Source organism: Mesocricetus auratus, unplaced genomic scaffold (genome assembly GCF_017639785.1).
Source record: "Mesocricetus auratus isolate SY011 unplaced genomic scaffold, BCM_Maur_2.0 Super-Scaffold_100676, whole genome shotgun sequence".
In the NCBI taxonomy this organism is placed as follows: domain Eukaryota; kingdom Metazoa; phylum Chordata; class Mammalia; order Rodentia; family Cricetidae; genus Mesocricetus; species Mesocricetus auratus.
Window position 1 is genome coordinate 39,727,015 of NW_024429266.1, and position 12,369 is coordinate 39,739,383.

The following is a 12,369-nucleotide window of genomic DNA, read 5'->3' on the forward strand; positions in this document are numbered from 1 at the left end:
CTAAGTTCCGGTTCTCGGAGGAGGTACACAGAGATCGTAGAGGGCTCTAGAATTCCCTGGAGTGTTCGGCGCCTGGCTGGGTCAGAGCCCGGAACTACATTTCCCAGCGTGCCGCGGGCTCGGGAAGGCGTCTCTGGCACCCGCGGGGGCTGGGGAGTCGCCGCTGTCGCTGCCGCCGCCTCCGGCGCTGGTAAGTTAGGGCGTGAAGGGACTCACGGGCTTTTCGCGGGACTCAGCCTTTCACTCCTGGCCTCGGGTGACCGGAAGCCGGCGGGCTGCGAGCTGAGGTGTGGCGGGACACTCGGGGCTTGGCCGGCTGCCGGTCAGCTCTGTGAAGGGTGTGGCCGGGAGCCAGGTTGCTCCAGCTGACCTGAGGGGATGGCGGCTGCCGAGGGGCTGAGGCAGTTTCTGTCAGTCGCGCTGACCCAGAGTCCTGGGTCTGCCTCCCCCCTGCCCCCAACTTTCCTCACACTGCCGACCGGACGCCTCTTCACGCTCTGTTCTCCTTCAGCCTTTACGTTACCAGAACAAGTGCGGCGTGCATTAGGAGATGGTTTCTGCTGTTCTGACTTGTTTTTAGGCTTTTTAATAATAACAAAGGGCTGCGCTTCCGGACACTTTGATGCGTTTTAGTTTCTCTGAGGTAGCTGACTGGTGAATCCTCTGCACCTCAGGTTTTGCCGTTTGTTTGTTTTGTTTTTCGAGACAGGGTTTCTCTGTGTAGCCGTGGCCGTCCTAGAACTTGCTCTGTAGACCAGGCTGGCCTCGAACTCACAGAACTACACCTGCCTCTGCCTCGAGTGCTGAGATTAAAGGCGTGCGCCACCACCGTCGGGCGCCCATCAGATTCTATCATTTTTTTTTTGTTTTGTTTTTTGTTTTTGTTTTTTTTTTTTGGTTTTTACGAGACAAGGTTTCTCTGTCTTGGTTTGGAGGCTGGCGGACTAGCCCGGCCTCGAACTCACAGAGATTCGCCTGCGTCTGCCTCCCGAGTGCTGGGATTAAAGGCGTGCACCACCGCCGCCGGGCGCCCATCAGATTTTATCTTTTTTATCCTGGACTTGTTTGGCATGGAAGCCTTACTCGTTCTTAAAAAGCACATTGGAGCAGATGGAAAAACAAACAAAAAACAAATTTTCTTTATGACTGCTCAGCTTGGGACTTTCTTGAATGTTAAAGGCAGTAGGGAAGGTTCTCAGGTACAAAACGCACACTTCAGTTAATAAATCTAAGTCCTTGCTCACTTGTCTATTTCCTCTGTTGGGAAATCATAAGAAACGACAGGTGATTATTTGGCACTGTGAAATGCCGTCTGGAAGTTTACCTTCTCGTTACTCTTCCTAGTTGGGAAGTGTGCTTGAAGATGTTTTTCCTTCTCCAGTTTAATGTAGACAGATTGTCCCCACGAATCTTCCCCAAGTTCCAAAGTCCCTCTATGGCTGCAAATGCGCTTCTCTTAGGGGTAGAATGCTTGCCTATCTCTTCAGCTCAGTCTTGTAGGAGAGAGGCCTGATAATAGCACAAGACAACTAAAGCCCTTTTAGTCAACTCCTCGCCTCTTTTTGACAACTATTCTTATGTATAGTGTTGACTATTTAACAGTCATTAAAAGTGGGATAATAGCACGATTACAACTTATAGAAATGCTAACTATATCTGTGCACCATCCAAGACTTCACATTATTTTTAATTTCTGGAACCTCCCACCCCACCCCTCACTCCTCTGCTCTTGGCAGACTTTGTGAGGTTGAGGATGAAACCCAGGGCTCTGGGTAGGAATAGCATAGCAAGCACTGGATCTTGTCTCTAAGAGACATCCTCAGCACTTGATTTTCTTTTTTCTTCTTACTTTGAAAGCTTGTCTTAACATTTTAACCTCATTTAATGCCAGTTAGTAAACATATGATTAGTAAATATTAGGGTGTGGGAGGGGATTCATTCAGTGTCAGTGTTCAGAATTTGTAAGCTTGAAGGAATTATCAGTTTAAAGAAAGACTTAAGCATCAGTTGCATTGCCAAATAAGCTATCTCATTTTGTTTGTTTTTCAAGACAGGGTTTCTCTGTGTAACAACCCTGGCTGTCTTGGAACTCACTTTGTAGACCAGGCTGACATTTGCCAACACTGCCCAGCTGATAATTTGATTTCATAATCACCAGTGCAGAGAACATTGCTTCACATAAATATATAATGCATACCAACAGAAATGTATCTAGGATCATTTCAAAAATGGTTGGAAATTTTTTCCTAATCTCAAACCAAAATTAATTTGACTTTTTTAAAATATGAAACTGAAGTCAACAACTCAAACATCAATTTGCATGCAAGCATTCTAACACAGTGCAGTCCAAAGATAAGTAACTGGATGCTTATATGCTGAAGAATTGCTGTATGAAGATATTAACATTCTTTGTTTTCTGTAATCAAGCCATTATTAATGTTTTTCTATAAGAGCAGAACATTTTGCATATCCTGTAAAAGCACTGCAGTTATGACATAAAACAGTCATGAGTATGAGCCACGGTGTTTCAAGCAGTATTAGCTGGGGTTTTGTGGGTATGAGGGCATATGAAATACAAAGTGCACGTATACTGTGGTCAAGGCTGCATTGGAACAGTACTAGTGAGTGTAGTTCAGAAATCTTTTAATATTTCCAATATAAGGTTGTAACACATAGTTTAAGAAACTGAAATCTAGAGAACTGCTCACCTAGGAAGTCCTCCTCAGTAATTTTTTTAATTTACATTAAAGGAATGTGAACATTAAAATGAATATAAAGTATGTCATAGCACACATGGATGCCCTCCTTGCTAGTTTTAGGTCAAGTGACATAGGTTAGAGACATATCTGGGAAGAGAGAATCTTAATTAAAAAAATGTCTCCATAAGATTGGTCTATAGGCAAGTCTGCAGGGCATTTTCTTGTTTGGTTTTTGAGACAGTGTCTCACCATAAAACCTTGGAACTCATTATAAAACAGTGTAACCACCACCACCACCACTACTCCCCCCCCCAAAAAAAACAAAACAACAACAACAAAAAAAAACCCAGGCTGGCCTGGAACTCATGGAGATCTGCCTGTCTTTGCCTCCAGAGTTGTGGGGTTAAATGCATGTGCCACCACTCTTGGCGAGGGTACTTTTTAATTTAGTAGTTGATGTGGGAGGGCAAAGCCCATTGTGGATGCTATCACCTCTGGGGCATATGAGGAAGTGACTGAACAAGCCAGTAAGCAGCACTCCTCTATAGCTCCTGAATTAACTCCTGCCTTCATGGTCCTGCCCATACTTCCTTTAGTAGGGGACTGTGTGATGTGGACATATAAACCCTTTCCTTATCAGCTTGTTTTTGGTTATGGTCTTTATTACAGCAATAGAAGCCCTACCTGAGATAGACACTTTTCTTTGGATAGTGCATTATTTAGTTCTCTTCTCCTACTATCTCATTGGAAGAGAATTTTCAAATAATGTTAGTATATCCAACACAACATTAGACTAACACGGATCAGCAAAAATGTCAAAGGCAGCCTCATACTCTGTAAGTAAGTAAGGCCTTTTTTGTTTTTGTTTTTGTTTTTCAGTACAGGGTTTCTCTGTGTAGCCTTGGTTGTACAGGAACTCACTCTATAGACCAGGCTGGCCAGTAAACTCACAGAGATCCACCTGCCTCTGCCCACAAGTGCTGGGATTAATGGCATCTGCCACCATCACCCCGCCTCAAAATGTTTTATTTTAAGAAATAATCCAGGTTGATTTAGAACTCCTGGACTCAGGCTGGCCTCCTGCCTCAGCCTTTATGTAGCTGAGACTATAGATAGCATGGGCCACTAGGCCAGGCTTGAGTGGTTTTTTTGTTTTTGTTTTTTTAGACAGGGTTTCTCTGTATTGCTTTGGAACCTATCGTAGAACTTGCTCTATAGACCAGGCTGACCTTGAACCCACAGAAATCCACCTGCCTCTGCCTCCCTAATGCTGGGATTAAAAGCATGTGCCACCAACACCCGGCTGAGTTTTTTTTGTTTTTGTTTGTTTGTTTGTTTCCTTATTGTGTCTTCCACGCTACTGGAATGAAATTCTTTAAAAAAGAGAAAAAAAGACTGCTACTATAAGCTGGAAGGTTTAGCATGAATTCAGCTGTTACCATAGACTATCTTTGAAGGCAAACATTTTTGGTACTTAAGAGATTATTCTTAAAGTTTGTTGACTGTTCATGTGTTAATTTTGTAAGTTTTTTTTCCTGTTAACTACCAGTATTTTTTGTTTCAAGTTCATATGTATGTGTGTATGTGTATATATATATATATATATATATATATTTGTTGTTTGTTTGCTTATTTATTTATTTTGAGACAGGGTGTCTATGTAGCTTGTCACTGCCTCCTGAATGCTGGCAGATCTTATTTTATACAACTTTACCTGTTTAGATCATGAATGATCTGGAGTAATTGGATTACTTGGTTTATAGTCTCTGTTATTCGTATTGTCACTGCCAGCTATTAACTCTTCTTTGTACTTCACTTTCATGCTGTCCTGCCCCAATAGATCTGGTGATGTTTCCAATCTCTGGCCACCGTATCCCAGCACAGGATGCTGCTCTGTACTGCCAGTGCCCACAAGCTTGAGACTGTTGTTTATGACGATAAGGTATGGCTGTGCTTACCTTAACAATTTCTTTTCTGCTTTTTTTTCCCATTGGCTAATGGTATTGACTTAGTCTAAAACAGAACTAGAAAAGCAAAACTGGGCCAATGGTGGTGTGTACATTTAATTCCAGCACTCCGGAGGCAGAGGCAGAGTTTGAGGCCAGCCTGGTCTACAAAATGAGTTCCAGGACAGCTAGGGTTGTCATACAGAGAAACCCTGTCTGGGGGTGGGGTGGGGGCAAACAAACAAACAAAAATATTTAGGGGCTGGAAAGATGGCTTAAGGGTTAAGAACATTGGCTACTCTTCCAGAGGTTCTAAATTTAGTTCCCAGCAACTATATGGTGGCCCACAACCATCTATAATAGGATCTTATGCCCTTTTCTGGCATGCAACCTTACATGCAGAACACTCATACATAAAATATAAATAAAAATAAAAGTTTTAAAAAGTAAAACTGGGTTAGGAAATGGACAGAGAACCTGTGGTTTAGGAAAGAGTTGGAAATAGCTCAGACTAGAAAATACACTAAGGAGAATGAATTCACTCATTCAATTAGTCATTCATGACTATTTCTCCCATTCTTGTGTGCTTTGTTCTTTTAAATAGTCTTACTCTGAAGAACTTATTATGTAGCCCCCTTTGGCCTGGGACTTGCAGCAATCCTCCTGCTATAGGTTCCAAAATGTGCTATAGGTTCCAAAATGCTGAGATTATAGGCATGTTCTGTTAAGCCATTCTGCCTTCAACATTTTTAATACAGCACACATTTCAAGAAACTCAAGGTCTAGTAGAAAGCCAACCACAAAGGTATTTTTTTAGATCCTACTATATACAACTTTGTTTAAACTTTTTATTAGTTTGGTTGCATACTTGTTACAGTGCCTGTGTGGAAATGAAAAGACAACTTTTAGGAGTCACTTCTCTCCTACCATGGGATTGGGAGATTAAACTCAGGTCATCAGGCTTATGTAGGAAGCACTTTTGTCCATTGAGCCTTCATACCAACTTCAAAGTAATTTTTATATGTACTATACTCTGGTTCCTTAAAAAATGTTCTATGACCAAGCGGTGATGGTGCACACCTTTAATCCTAGCACTTGGAAGACAGAAGCAGGTGGATCTCTGTGAATTAGAGACCAGCCTGTTCTACACAGCTACTTCCAGGATAGCCAGATATACACAGAGAAACCCTGTCTCAAAAATAAAAGTTCTAGGATAATTTGTCTTTATTTTACATAAGATGAAACTGGGGCTTAGAAAAATGTATGCAGTTCATTTGAAGTATCACAAGTAAGTGATGACAGTGTATTGAGAAATGAAGAGTTATGGTTAATCTGTTTTCTGGTGTAGGTAGGGCAAAATAAATAGTCTTTTTAGGGCAGCCAAAAGTGCTGGTCTAATGCTTCAGGGAGAAGCAGAGTTTCAAGGCAGTGTCTTGAGAACCATTCCTGAAAAGATGATTGAAGCTGAAGGAGCAGATCTTTAGGCAAGAGAATGTAAGTAAAGAAAAACTGAGAGAAAACCGTATCTTGAAAGTGATTAAAAGTTGTTGTTACTATGCTGAGGGCTTTTAAAGCTTCCATCAAAGGGCAAACATAGATTCAAGGGCAACCTGTGATTCAGATAATCTTCCCCTTGAGTTTACCATGTCTTGGGAAAACCATAGGGCCATCTGATATAGCCAGAAGGAAAGTGCCTTTAGATATGCCTTTTTGGGAAGTATGTCTTGTGGTTGCTCAGAGCCCTTAGTATCTTTAAAACTCTACATAAGCCTGACACTGTCAGTCAAAGTTTTCTTTCCCTGGTGAAAAACCCAGAGAGTCTCTGGTTTTGATCTTTCCTAGGAACACAGATTTTAGAGTTGCGTGTTTTAGCTGCTGTGCTGGATGTGGCAAGAAAATGAAAATCATTTTGTAAAACTGCAGTCCTATATAACTAAGAGAAGAGTGGCTTGTGATATACTTTTTACTGTGGTGAAAAAAAATGTGTTTTGAATGTTTCTTTTAGTCTCTCAAGATGTCTATCAAAGAATCTTGTGGGAAAGGAGAAAAGTCTCAGAAAAAAGAGATCACTTCTTCACCAACTTTTGTTGAAGTAAGAATTTTAATTTTGTTACCTAATGATTCCTCTTTTTTAAAAATTGTATGATGAAAAAGAAGCACCTTAATTTTACAATGATATTTAAAAATTTCATTTTGTCCATCAGTCCCAAGGGAAAACCATTTGCTTTCAGTTCTTGGCATTATTTAATTTATTGCAAATTTATAAGGTAGTTGCTTTTATTATCCAAATCACAGAAAGGAAATTGAAGCCTAGACAGTTGTTTTCTCTATATGTGTTCTCCTCAAGATTTGCAATGGTTTCTATGTTGCTAACACCATCATTTAACTCTGAGAGCTGCCTTGCTTGACATGCCAGCAGTGTCTGCTGTAGTTGGTTATGCCTTTTCTCTGAAACACTTTCCTGACTTGACTTCTGAGGTACTTTGCTTTGTTTTGTTTTGTTTTTTGTTTTTGGTTTTTGGTTTTTGGTTTTTCAAGACAGGGTTTCTCTGTGGCTTTGGAGGCTGTCCTGGAACTAGTTCTTGTAGACCAGGCTGGTCTCGAACTCACAAAGATTCGCCTGTCTCTGCCTCCCAAGTGCTGGGGATTAAAAGCGTGTGCCACCAATGTCCGGCTGGTACTTTGCTTTGTTAATTTTCCTTATTTCTTATTTTTTTCTTGAAGCAGACTTGTCAAGGTATTGTTAATGTAGCACAGTCTAGACTCAAACTTGTCATCCTTTGATCTCAGTCTTCCTAAGAGCTGGCATTATAGGCCTGCATCACTACACATAGCTCTTTTCCCTTCCCTTTCCTTCATTTCTGGTCCTGTCCCGTTCCCCAGTCCCGTCCTGTCCCTTCCCCTCCCCTCCTCTCCCCTCCCCTCCCTTTCCCTTTCCCTTTCCACTTCCCTCCCTCTGTCTTTCTTTCTTTCTTTCTTTCTTTCTTTCTTTCTTTCTTTCTTTCTTTCTTTCTTTCTTTTTTTTTCAGTCAGGATATCTCTACATTTAGCCCTAGCTGTCCTGGAACTTACTCTGTAGATCAGGCTAACCTTGAACACAAAGAGATCACTCTGCCTCCTTCAAGCTGAGATTAAAGGGATATGCCACTATACCTTGCTTTCTTACTCATTAAACTATAACCTTTCAAGTACCCAAGCTTAGTTTTCCTAATTTGATAAACTATAGTTCCATTTCTTCAATCTAGGCCAAAACTTGGTAGTTAGCCCTACCAAGTTAGCCCATACCTGCAGCCACCAGTCTATAAGTGATTTCTGTCCGGTTTTCTCTTTTTAACATACTAGAAGCCTCACTACTTCCTTTCTTGTTGTTGCCATGATTTAAGCAAATAACTTGTTTTCTTTGGTTCCACTGGTTTCTAAATTCTTCTTTCTGTCTTTACCTTTGCCTCCTCATGGTTTATTCTTAACACAGTGACCAATGTGATCCTATTGCAATATAGGTCAGAATGTGTCACTTTTCAGTTCTGTACTTGTGGTTTTCTATGCTAACTGCCCCTTGTTGGGACTGGGAGACCCTCTCTCCATTTCATCTTACCATTACTTTCTACTTAATGGTGTCTTTGTTCCAGTTACTTAGGAGCATTCCTGCCTCTGGGGTTTCTCCCTTGTCAGTTATTTCCTTTAAATTGAAAATATACTGTTTGCTCCATTTTTAAAAATGATTTTACTTTTGAAATTGTGTGTGTGTGTGTGTGTGTGTGTGTGTGTGTGTGTATGTGTGTATCTGTGTGTATGTTTGAACATGTGACTGCAGGTGCCAAGGAATCCAGAGGGCTTCAGATGCCCCTAAGCCTAAGTTGCATGTGAATTGTCTGACATGGATGTCAGAAACCAAATGAGTCCACTGTAAGAGCAGTATGTATTAATCTCTGAGCCATCTCTCCAGCCATGTTTCTTTTTATTTTAGATAGGGTCTTAAGTATCCAGGCTGGCCTCAAATTCCTGGGGACTAGGAATGACCTTGAGTATCTGATCATCCTGTCTCTACCTCCTGAGTACTTGGATTGCAAGTGTGCACCACTGTGCCTGGTGTATATAGTGCTGAAGATTGCATACAGGACCTTATGTATGCTAGAAAGCAGTCTACCTACTGAGCTGCATATTCAGTCCTTGTTTCTTTATTTAGGTCTCCATTCAGCTGTTAGTTTAATCAATAGAATCTTTTATGAACACATTTAAAAATTGCAGATCTTCCTACTTAGAGCTCTTCACCTTTTTGTCTACCTTCTCTGTTATATTTCATGGAAAGCATCATTCTAAACATATCAGTAAGTTTCTGCACTAGATCTTTAACCTTTATGGAGACAAGAACTTGTTTTTATTTTTATTGTTTTGTTTTGAAGACTCAGCTCTTGGTCTGTATCTTTGGTACATAGTAGATACTTAAAACAACATTGTCTTCAGCATTTTGAGTTCAAGATCTACTGGAAAGTGGGACATCCAGTTTTGTTTTATGGATTGAATCCCACTGTGGCAATGCTGTTTCACAATGTTCTTATTTGGCTGTACTTATCTTGCCTCCAGTTTGGAAGTACCCAAGGCTTCTAATTGCTTTTTGGATCCTTCTAGTTGAGCTCCCTTCTTATTAAAGTTTGTATCTAAATGTTCTCAGGGCTCATTTTTAAATGAGAATGTCAGTTTATAATAGTGATTAAGTCATGCTTTATTTTGTGATTTTCTGTTCATTTTTTTCTCCTAAATGACATTCTTAGGAGAAGAAGGAGGGAGAAATCTCAGTAGGCTCTACTAGTTCAGCACACTATATTAAACCTGTTTCAACCAAGAAGAGAAAACTGGTAAGTGTTTAAATACAATGACTCAATACATATTAATCTTGAAGTTTCTTTTTTTAAATTTTCATGAGATTGATGCTTACTATATTGCTGAGGCTGGCCTTGAACTCTTGGATGAATGAATCCTTCTGTTTTACTTTTCCAAGTAGTTGGACCTATAGGCATATGATACTCAATGCACTTAGACATAGTAAAGTTTTAATGTACAGTTAGAGGGTCTATGGTAAAAAAAAATTCTTTATTTTTCTATTGTGCTTAATTTGTGAAAGCCAATAGAAAACCAGTGTTTTGTTTTTCTTTTTCTTTTCCAAAAGTCATTTATCATGTTTTTACTTTTTTAGAGACAGGGTTTCACTATCTAGTCTTGGCTGGCCTGGAGCTTGATAACATAAACCAGCCTGGCCTCAAACTCAGAGATCTGCCGGCCTCTCCTGAATGCTGGGATTAAGTGCATGTGTTACCACCCCTAGCAAGTTTTATTTCTTATGTTGATATACATGGAAATAAATTTAGAGTTATTCTGTCTTCTTATGTACACTGTTATATTTATTTTTACAGTTGATTTGTTGAGACAAGGTCTTGCTACATAGTTTATATAATTTTTGGGGTACAGTTGTGTCAGTGTGTGTGTGTGTTCATGCGGTTGTATGCTCATGTGCTTGGAGCCAAGAAGTCAATACTGCATGTGTTCCTCAGTCATTCTCATCTTACTGTAAAAAGCAGAGTCTTTCACTAAACCAGGAGCTTACTGATTTGGCTCGGTTGTTTGGCCAGTGAGCTCCCAGCATTCACTTGTTTTCCCCTCCACGGTGCTAGGTCACACCTATAATATTAGCACTCAGGAAGGTTGCTGAAAATTTGAGGGTAGCCTAGGTTACACAATTCTAGTTCAGCCTGAGGTGTAGAATAAGATCTATTTCCAAAGAAAGGAAGGAGGGAGAGGGAAGGAAAGAGTAAAGATATGTTATAAAGATTAAAATGGTTTATTTTTTAACTTTTATTCTCTCATACATTACATCCCCACCACAGTTTCTCCCTCCACTCCTCTCAGCTCCTCCCTCACCTCCCCTTTCCCCCAGATCAACTCCTCTGTTTCCCTTAAAAATAAAGAAAAATATCCCAGGGATATCCATTGAACATGGTCTAACAAGATACAGTTAAGACTGAGCACAAATCATATCACATCTGGATATGGCAACCCAGTAGGAGGAAAAGGGTCCCAAGCATGGGCAAAAGAGTCAGAGACACTCCCCCCACATACTACCATTATTGAGAGTCCCACAAGAACACTGAGCTACGAGGATCTAGCTTAGACCCACACAAGGACCATATTTGCCACTTAAGTTCCTGTGAGTTCCTATGAGTTCTGCTTAGACGATTCTGTGGGCCTTATTCTCCTGGTGTCCTCTAGCTAAATCTGTCTTTTTCTTCTGCAGGGTTCCCCTGGCTCCACCTAGTGTTTGGTTTTAGGTCTCTCCATCTGCCTCTATCAGTTGCTGGATGACACCCCTCTGATAACAATTGGGCTAGGTACCTATCTATGATTATAGCAGGATATCCTTAGGAATCATGTCATTGGCTTTTTTTTTTTCTTTGCCAGTTGTGTTTGGTTCTATCCTGGGTCTTTGAGTGTCCTGCCTCTGGTTTCTGGTCATCCAGGTAGTGTCAGGTGTGGGCTCTCTCTCCTGGTGTGGGCAGCAAGTTGGACCTGTCATGAGTTGGCCACTTCCACGAGCTCTGTACCACCATTGCCTCAGCACAACTTGCAGACAGGACAGATTGTAGGTTGAAGGTTTTGTGGCTGGGTTGATATCCCAGTCTGTGGTGATATATTTATAATTTATTAAAGCTTGTCTGAGGATTCAGAAAGCAAAGTCAGCCTCAAGGTATAGAGATCAGGGAGTGGCAATACATACCTTTAATCCCAGGACTCAGGATTAAGAGGTAGATGTATCTCTCTGAGTTCAAGGCCATGCAGGATACATGAGATTGCATCAGTCTGGAAGAGTAACAGAGTTCACACCTTTAATCCCAGAAGTAGACAGGTGTAAAAGATAGGAGCAGGATCTCTAGTAGTCAGTCTCATTAGTCTCTGGCCACACTGAGGAGCAGTGAAGTCGGGAGCAGTTTGAGGATCGCCCCATTGGTCTGAGCTGAGATAGAGGTGAGAGCTAATGGCTGGCTGCTTGGCTTTTCTGATTTTCAGCTTGAAATTTGAACACCAATATCTGTCTCTGGATCTTTTATTTATCATGCTACACCAGTCTGACGCCTGGGAGCCTTGCCTGGTTATAGAAGATGGCTAGTTTGGGTGCCATCTTCCCCCATTACTAGGAGACTTTGCTAGGGTTACTTGTATATTCCAAGGAGTTTCACTGCACTAGGTTTCTACATTGTTCCTCAAATGCCCAGTGCTCTTTCCCTCTGTTTCTGTCATACACCCACCCCGGCCTGAGCCCTCTTATTTCTATCCCCACCCGCCACAAGTGCACCCATAAAATCTATTATATTTTCCTTCCCCTGACCCTCTCTGAGTCTGTGGATTATAGCATGTTTGTCCTTTACTTATCAGCTAATGACCACTTATAAGTGATACTTACAATGTTTGACTTTCTCAGTCTGGATTATCTCACCCAGGATGAGTTTTTCTAGTTCCATCTATTTGCCTGAAAATATCATGATGTCATTGTTTTTAACAGCTGAGTGATGCTCTGTTGTGTAAATGTACCACATTTTCTTTATTCATTCTTCAGTTGAGAGACATCTAGGTTGTTTTCAGTTTCTTGCTACTATTGATAAAGCCTCTATGGACATAGTTGTGGTAGTGTCCATTGGGCATATGCCCAAGAGTGGTATAGCTGGGTCTTGAGG

General features: G+C 41.0%; 1 protein-coding gene across 4 annotated transcripts in view; it reads left to right on the forward strand.

Moving 5' to 3' along the window:
• Window positions 1-20: 20 nt before the first annotated feature.
• Swt1 (SWT1 RNA endoribonuclease homolog) overlaps window positions 21-12,369 on the forward strand; it is an 81,603-nt gene continuing 69,254 nt past the window's right edge. For 2 of the 4 annotated variants that reach the window (XR_005873819.1, XM_040737688.1), the window contains exons 1-4: window positions 21-190; window positions 4,540-4,641; window positions 6,651-6,737; window positions 9,418-9,501. Coding sequence is in view for 3 of the 4 variants with exons in the window: in XM_040737688.1 (XP_040593622.1) it covers window positions 4,585-4,641; window positions 6,651-6,737; window positions 9,418-9,501 (228 nt within the window). In the remaining variant the exon portion in view is untranslated. The other 2 variants (XM_040737689.1, XM_040737690.1) reach the window with 2 other exon arrangements.